Genomic DNA, 8,765 nt, shown 5'->3' with positions numbered 1-8,765 from the left:
ATGGCTGAGAAGGAAGACAAAGTGTGAACTGCATGTGAAGAGATGAAGGGAGAGGAGGCCAAAGAGAGAAGAGCCTTGAACCCGCTGCCACCCATTCCTCACATCAATGAGGTGAGCCTGTTGCACCCACCCTATTCCCCGGGCCCCCTCCCCCTGCCAAAGATCGCTCCCAAGATCCTCTCTAGAGACATCTCTTTGGTCCAGCCCTCAACCTCAGCGCCTTCCCTTCTCAACAAAGTTACACACCCACGACATCGACATCCCCTAACCACGGGGAGACAGTGTCTAGAATGTTGCTCTCAGCTGGCTGGGAGTGCATCTCCATTTCGCAGAACACACTCCAGGACAAGTTCAAAGAAGCCGACGTTCCTCATGATCCCAGCTTGGTGCTGAGACTCAGTGCTTCATGAATATTTGTGGACTGAGCAGTCTCTGAGGTGTACCCGCAGGGCCACCTGGCCGTCCACGAGAAAATTAAGCAGCATCTCAGAAGCTGGCTTGGCTGTGGCCATCTGCCAGACTCCCGCGCCCCCTACCGACCAAGAGGGAATCTGCACGCAGAACAAAGTTGGCCGGCAGGATGAAGAGCTATCCTTATGCTCAGCAGCTAACAAAGCTGTCCAGACTCACTGGGGGTTCCAGTTCGGTCCGCCCGGAACTGCGCCATTGATCCTGAGCTCAAAAGCATGGCATGGCATGGCATGACATGGCCTCTTAAAGCACCCTGCACGACCACGGAGCCTGCTTAGAGTTTCTCATCCAGCTCTAGGGCATGGTTCTCCCAGGTGCCTCCGTGCAACCTGGCAGGGCTGCTCCGGGGAGTCCGGTTCAGGTAGTTCTGGATGGCAGAGGCGCAGTCCAGCCGCTCCATGGAGGTCATGAGGTAGTGCAGCTCCTGCAGGCTGCCATTTTGTTCCTCGAACAATTCCAGAATAGCCGCGGCGGGGCTGCGCTGGCAAGACAAGAACCTGTCTCCAAGGGACAGGGGCATGGTGAGAGAAGAACAGGTAGCTCAGGAGCCGCATGAGGCCCACTCTGCACCTCTGTACCCCAACCTTGATCTCTGCTCTTACTAGCCTTGCCTACCTCCCAGGGAAGGTGGGACTTTGCAAGCTGAGAGGAACCTGCACTCTGCTCCTCTTAAGCCAGCCTGGGTAGTATACTAAAGCAGGCTTGGGCAAGCCACGGAGAGCAAGGCAGTTAGCAGCACCCCTCCATGGCCTCTGCATCAGCTCCCACCCCCAGATTCCTCCCTTGAACCTCTGCCCTGCTTTTCCTTCAAAATGGACCATTGCTAATGATAAGCAAATAAACCCTTTCCTTCCCAAGTTGCTCTCAGTCATGGTGCTTTATCATCACAAGTAGAAAGCAACTGAGACAGGTGTTAGCTACAAATTCACACTTGAGAACCATGAACATTAAAAACAAAAACAAAAAACTCATGCTTGAAGTATGCTTATGATTTTGTGTTGGATCACATTCATAGTTTCTATGACGACCCTCCATTGTTTGGGAACCTTTCAGAGTCCCTTTTACTTAGCAGCCAATCTACAACTCCTGACTGCGTCCTTCATCCACCACCTAGTAATGCCCTGCCTTTCTGCCCTGCCCTCTCCTCCTCCCGTCTCTAACCTAGTTTGCATATTCTGCCCCAGTTCTACACGTCTGCAGCTCCCCACAGTTCCTCTATCCTCCTCTCGGGCATCCTGTTTTACTCTCAATTCTGCAGCCTCCCTCTGGTTATTTTTTTTTTTCTTCAACTGTTTGCATCTCTCTTTTCGGTGTTCCGCAATACTGAACACACACAGGGGGGCAACAAGAAATGTTTGCTGTTATTCTCAAGTTCTCAGAGTCCCTTGTTATCGATCATTTGTGCTCCTAGGAGGTGAAAACCTATTTCACTCTTGGATCCAGGCACATAGACAGGCATTTGACAAGTGTTTAAATCTCTTCTGCTTCCAAGGTCTGGCTCTAGCTCATCTCTGACGACTGCGTTCACAGCCTGGACTCTGGGACCTAGTACACAATGGGTCTTGTACAGATCCCTTTGCAAGCTCCTTGGCAGGAGCCCCAGCTGCATTACCACCATGATTGCAATAACCTACTGTGTTAACAAGCAACAGGCTTCCTGCTACACACTGTCCACACAGCATCCTGTAATCTTCTTTTCTGCACCTTGGGCCACAGTGTGGCAAGCTAGTACCAGTGACTTGTACCGTTCCTTGTAAAATATTTATTGCACACCTACTATGAGACCACCATCAGCTACATGTTGTACACACATCATCCTATACTCTTCTTTTCCGTGCCTTGGGCCACAGTGTAGCAAGCTAGTACCAGTGACTTGTCTCATTCCTGTGAAATATTTATTGCATACCTACTATGAGACAGACATCATATAACTGGTCTCACACTGAAAGAATGGGTTTGGAGTCTTGGAGAGAGAGTGATGTGTTCTAAATTCTGTAGAGGCACCTGGCACTCTCCTCTTCAACTGCGAAGCTGTCACTACTGTTTCTCTTTCACTTTCAAAATTCATCGAACAGACGCAGAGGAGTGGGAGCTGGAAACTTCCACAGACAACATACAAATGGTGTCCCCTCTACGCCATCCAAGGAACGGACTGGGAACAAGGGACTTGGCCCAGCTCAGACAGACTGGTGGTGGTTACACCACTGCCCCAACAATCCCTGCGACTCTCACAAAAACTGCAATCTTAGTGTCTGCTGGTTTGCTTCAGTCCTGGACTTGAACAATGATTAAAATAAAACTGTCTCTGGAGTAGAGAACTGAGACCCCGAGGGCGACCTAGAACCAAGTGACCTTCCCCTGTCCCTGAGAGAGTCTACCTATCTTCTGGACTTTGTCTTGTGACTAGATTATAAGACGATGATAAGAAATTGGAGTCTTTCTCTCCCCAGTTTGGCTAAACTGGACTTAACTTTGTATCAATTTCTGTTTCTCAACTTCTTTGGAAACACAGGGAAAAGAGGTGGCCAGTATACAGACCTGTGTGTCTGGTGACAGTCACTCTGGACCTTGAAGATGTAGAAGCGACAGAAAGGGCTGTCCTAAAGGGATTCTGGGGAGACTCAGTAGCTGTTCACTAACTTTCAAGTCACCCCTTTGTCCCTAGTCCAGCTCCCAGGATGTTGGGAAGTACCCCCGCCCTGCCCCAGCCTATCTTTGAGCTCCACTACAGATGTACTTGTCTCTTACCGGATTTTCATGCCACAGAGCCCCAGATGGGAGGCCAGTCTGCGCCAGTCATTCCCGGTGACACTGTTGGGCTCCAGCAACATCTGCAGCTGCTCAAAGAGCTCTGGGGGCAGCCTGAGGCAGGGAATAGGCTGTTTACTGAAGGAAGGTTCCAAGCCCAAGGGCTGGACAGACAGTTTAATCTGCTGCCACACAGTCATGGGCTCCCGAGTCCAATAATCAGCATCCACATGGACGGTCTAGTGTGGTGGCACATACTTGTGACCCAGCCACAGGGGGAAAGGGAGACCAGCAGACTTCTGGGGCTTGCTGGCCATCTAGAGCTCCAAATTTACCAACAACACCCAAGATTCACCTCTGGTTTCTGTGTGTCTCCACACTCTCACATACAAGAACATGCACACACACACACACACACACACACACACACACACACACAGAGGCAGTCACTCTCCCACCCTCTCTACCTATTGGTGCTAAGACAGGATTGGCAAACATCCCCAGGCAGCAGCCAAAGCCACCATTACTCACCTATTGCACAGGGGTGGCTGGGAGACAGGAGGGGGCGCTGCCCAGGTCTCCTCCTCCGATGCCTGGAACCTGAGGATTTCCATGTATTTGGTTTCCAAGCCCTGAATCACCAACAGGGATAGGGAACACACTCAGGGGCTCATGAGAGACTCCTCTCAGACCCCTTCCATTCCTCATACCTCTCTCACAGCCTGTCACCAGAAGATGCAGCCCCCTCCCTACCCAGCACCCTGGACCCTCTGCCTCCCAGACTCCAGAACTCCACAGTCAGACTGAGGCTTGCCGCTGAGAACAATAAAACCACACATGGTGCATCTTATGCTGGCAGAATACAGAAGACACAGGCCACCACCCAGTAACCGAGCCTGACCTCCAGCTGCCCTCCCCGAGTGACAGTGTACGGCTGCCTGCCCTCATCTTGCAGCATGCTATGTTGGTTTCCAATCACTCTCAAACCTGACATGTTCATCTCTTTCCTGAGGCTGTGGGAGGGAGGAAAGGAGGAGAAAAGACCTATCCCCCTTCCACCTGCTCAAGCCCTCCTTCTGGTCCCCCTGTCCCCCACCCAAGATAGATAGAGATAGTCACCTTGGAGGAGCCCAGGTCTCCCAGATGCCCCCTAGCTGTTCTAAGTTGGAAGAAAGAGTTAATGTAGGATTTTGAGTCTTTTTAACCTTCTGATGCATTCATCCATCCATAGAAAGGGCTCAGGGATGGAGAGGTAGCTAGGGGGCCAGCTGGTCTAAGTCCTTCAAAGATCTGGCATGGTAGCTCTATGACAAATGTCCTCTTTAACTACTTTGCTTTATAATCAGTGTGTACTCCATGTGTACCGGACCCATCCCCCTTCCTAGATCTTCCAAGGCCCTGCCCTTCCTCTATGCCTCTGCACAACTCACATCCTGGAAGGTGTGCATGGTGACAATGATCTCATTGGTTAATGCCGAGCACTCTTCATTCCCATTGGCTACAAAGAGAAGCAAGATGGGTGAGCAAGAAAAAGACTCAGGGTGGCTAGGAGGAGAGAACAGGAATCGAACAGGGCTCCCGGCCTACCTGCCTTTCTCCGGAAGCAGAAAGAGCGGAAGGGGCACTTTCCATGCCAGATGTGGAGATGCGGAACCAGCTGGCTACTGCTGTCATCCACATTCTCCCAGCCTGGCGAGAGATGGAGCAGAGGGCCTTAGAGGGTAAGGCTTTCCACGAGTCTTTAACAGAGGTTGTGGGGAGGTACCAAGAGGCACTCAAGGCAGAAAGATCTCAAGCCAATGGAAATCGGTGAGCTTGAGGAGACACCTCAAAGTGGTTGTTTTTATGGCTATGCTACTAGTACTAGTATACATTATACCAGTAGTATACCACTACTACTACTACTACTACTACTACTACTACTACTACTACTACTACTACTACTACTACTACTCACACACACACACACACACACACACACACACACACGCGCGCGCGCGCGCGCGCGCGCGCGCACAGCCCCTCAGCCTCCTCCCTTCAGCCTCCTATCCTCTACCAGGCCTCTTGAAACAGCAGAATACCCCTCAGAAACATGCCTGTCCACAACCCCAACCCCAGAAACACCTCCAGCAGCTCGAGCTTAACGAAAAAGGCCCTGGCAGGCAGACAAACTCAGAACACAATTCGCAATCCAAAGTTTCTCTCACTTCCAGCCTCCCGCCTAGCATCCCTCTGTTCTGGGATGGATGGCTGGCAAGGGCTGAGCGGGAGACAGAGGAAAAGTGGACAAAGCCAGGAGGTCCTCACAAGGCCATTGGGAACCCATGTCCAGGAAATAAACTTGGGGATTCTGGATTTCCAGAAGGCGGCGCTCTGAACCTCCCTTTCATCCACCTTCCTATCCCTCACCTGCCGGGGCCCACTCCCCTCACCCTCAGAGATGTACTTGAGCTTCAGGCACTGGTCTGCTCTGGCCCCAGTGAAGTCGAAGAGCTGGCACGGCCCGCGCATGCGTCCTCCGTGCGGCTGTTCGTTGGCGATAGCCCACTGCAGTGCGCAGGGAGTATTGTTCAGAAAGTAGACGCGCAGCTGCAGGTGTGTCTGCCCTGGTGCCAGTGGGGAGCAGAACATCGCCAGCTGCAGCCACTTGCGGCCCGTCTGCCCCAGGGGTGCCTCCAGAACACAGGTGTAGAGACTGCGGAGGGAGATGGTGGCAGAGATCTACGCATAGGCACCAGGAAGGCCCAAGGGGCCTACCACCAGGCTCCTGTCATCTAAGGGGTCTCTCTGTGGGTGAGGAGACAACTCCAAATAGGCATAGAAGGAGGACCAGGTGAGGGACAGAGTGGCTTAGAGGGTCAAGAAGTGAGTGGGCCCCGAGGACTGTGACGTTCACGCTGTCATCTTGACAGACTCTAGAATCACCTCGAGGACAAATCTCTCTGGGCATATCAGTAAGGGAGTTTCTCACCTGACTTACAGAAGTGAGAAGACCCACCCCGATGAACAGGATGGGATCCCCGGACTAAGCAGAAAAAAACAAATGGAGTAGCAAGAACCATCTCTTTCTCCAATGCTTGATTGAAGAGGCTACGTGACCAGCTCCCTCAGACTCCTGCCGCTGTGGTTAACGGTACCCTTGCGATGGGAACCCAACTAGCCATTCCTCTCTTAAGTTGCTTGTGTCGGGACCATTGTCACAGCAGTAAAGAACATTACTAATACAGTGACTGCCACCTCCTGGGGAGGAGAGCAGTGTACATTATCGGGCAGTGGAGACAAAGTAGTCACAGGGTCCCCATGATTTGAAGGAGGTGCACACTGCTCTCCTTTCTCACTGGATGGTAAGGACTACAAAGCTGGGAACCTAAGAGCCTCCGAGATGGAGGACAGACCAGAGCCTGAAGGGGACACACTACCCTTAAGAGTTTAGATACACAGGGTACAGAGAGGCGGCTCTAAGTCGGATGTGTAGGTAGGACAAACTCACTACAGGAGTGCCCAACCTTTTGACATTAAGACGTGATTATGTCATCCACAAGGTCACACTCAAGAACCATGCAAGTGAGTTTCAAAAAAAAAAAAAAAATCTAATGTTTTAAGCAAGTCGACTATTTTGTGTTGGGTCGTGTTTGTAGATGTTTCAAGCTGTCTGGGGCCTGTGGCTACTGGGTTGGACATATTTGCTAGACAGAGGGATGAGTTGAATCAGGGGACAGCAATGGGACACAGTCTCAGATGGGGTTTTGATGACAGGACTAAAGTGAACATTAGAACAGTGGGCTCAGAGAGGGATATGCAGGTCTAAGAGACTGTCAAAGCATCCTAAATGAATGAAGAGACAGGCAGTTTTGACAGGAAGATAAGAAGGAGACAGACAGAAAAGACACTGTCAGCGAGAGATACAGAACAAGAGGACCGGCCAATGGGACAGTAGAGACACATAGGAGGAGGAGAGGCCAATGGACAGGGGCCCACCTGAAGTGAGAGAGCAGGATACGACACTCGTCCCTGGAGATATGAGTTCCCGGCTGACCCAGGGGCCTCCAGTCCTTGGCATCGAGCAAGGAGGTATTGCTGCTGTAGGCACAGACTTGACTGGGCTGCTGGGCGCAGTGCTTGAATGTGAGGGTGCAAGGCTTCAGAAAAGAGGCCCCATGAGGGCCACAGGCCACCACAGGACTCACTAGTCCCTGTCTGTGAGACAGTGACGGGGCATCTGTCAGGTCCCACACCAGAACCAAGGACACCCTCTCCTGGCGACCCACGGTCACAGCACCTGGAGGGACAAAGGGCGGAGATGAGTCTAGCAAGTAGAAATGTTCTGGCCCTTGAAGGAGGCCAGTCATAGTGGGTACAGAATCAGAGCCCAGAGCCCAGCAGAATGCCAAGAGGTTCTGTGGAATGAGGAAGTCCACCATGAGCTAACTTGGGGTGCAATTCCAAAGCAGTCATCCATTTCCTTCCAGGGCCATAGCTACTTGTATGGGGACTTGTGTGACTAAGAACCACAATTTTCTTTCTTTTGTTTGGAGAATTGCCACCGCAGGCTGTCTTTTAAGCCAAGCATTTTACTTCCACTTGCTGGGAAGCTGTCTCCCAAAAATGTGTGGAGACTCATCTTTGGAGATGCCATCTTTGGAATCAAAAAAAGCTAAAAAATAAATACAGTTTTCTAAGTTCCAAAATTGTCTGTAGGTGGCGCTCAGGTGAGGCACCCTAACCTGCTGTCTGAAGAAGTCCTTGCCCAGGAGGCTGGGACTGGTTACCTGGCGGAATGAGCAGGGAGATGCCCGTGTCTTGCAGCATCAGGCATCCACCACAGTGATCCACCTCTCGAGCAGAAAACACCAGTAGCTTATGCATCAGCTGGCGGATGATGGTCTGGCCCCGGGTTGGCATGTGGAGTTCCTGGTAGAATGCAGCCACCTCCGGTAGTGTCGGGGCTGGGCACTGCCTTGGAAGCTCAAACTCTGGTAATGGAGTGGATGGGGACACTGGCTCCTCTGGGTCATCCGGCTTCCAGCAGGCCCCTGGCAGCCACTGACAGCAGTGCCATCGAAGACACTGAACCAGAAGGAAAGCACTGGCCACAGGGATCCCCACCAACAGGAGGAACTGGAAAGGTTGGACAGAACTCTCCTGGGGGCTCATCCGCCTGGTCACTCAATGCTGCTGGTTCTCCCACACCCCTGCACCAGCCAAGGTCAAGGGCCTGGAGGGAAAGTGGTTAGAGTCAGTGGGGCTGGCCAAAGTCTTTTTAATTTGTGGAGGCCAAAGCTAGACTACCTGCAGAAATGCCCCTCTTCTTTTCTTTTTTTCTCCTTCCCCTATTCATACACATACGCACACACGTGCACACACACACACACAAGAACCTTCCAGAGCTAGGCATGGTGGTACACATCTCAGCACTTGGGAGGCAGAGGCAGGCAAATTACTGAGTTCAAGGCCAGCCTGGTCTACAGAGTGAGTTCCAGGATAGCCAGGGCTACCCAGAGGAAACCTGTCTCAAAAGAACAAAACAAAACAAAAAAAGCAATAAC

General features: G+C 51.8%; 1 protein-coding gene across 1 annotated transcript; it reads right to left on the bottom strand.

The window, feature by feature from the left end:
• Positions 1-721: 721 nt before the first annotated feature.
• Positions 722-8,513, bottom strand: Unc5cl (unc-5 family C-terminal like). Its single transcript, XM_031347708.1, has 8 exons — positions 7,989-8,513; positions 7,198-7,498; positions 5,652-5,914; positions 4,807-4,908; positions 4,650-4,717; positions 3,751-3,851; positions 3,220-3,333; positions 722-968 (listed from the first exon to the last, which is right to left on the bottom strand). The coding sequence occupies exons 1-8, from the start codon at positions 8,371-8,373 to the stop codon at positions 746-748; spliced, it is 1,557 nt and encodes a 518-aa protein (XP_031203568.1). The 5' UTR covers positions 8,374-8,513; the 3' UTR covers positions 722-745.
• Positions 8,514-8,765: the final 252 nt, after the last annotated feature.

Source organism: Mastomys coucha, unplaced genomic scaffold, assembly GCF_008632895.1.
Source record: "Mastomys coucha isolate ucsf_1 unplaced genomic scaffold, UCSF_Mcou_1 pScaffold3, whole genome shotgun sequence".
Taxonomy (NCBI): domain Eukaryota; kingdom Metazoa; phylum Chordata; class Mammalia; order Rodentia; family Muridae; genus Mastomys; species Mastomys coucha.
Note: the sequence above shows the minus strand (reverse complement) of the source record. Positions and strands in the feature narration are given on the sequence as shown.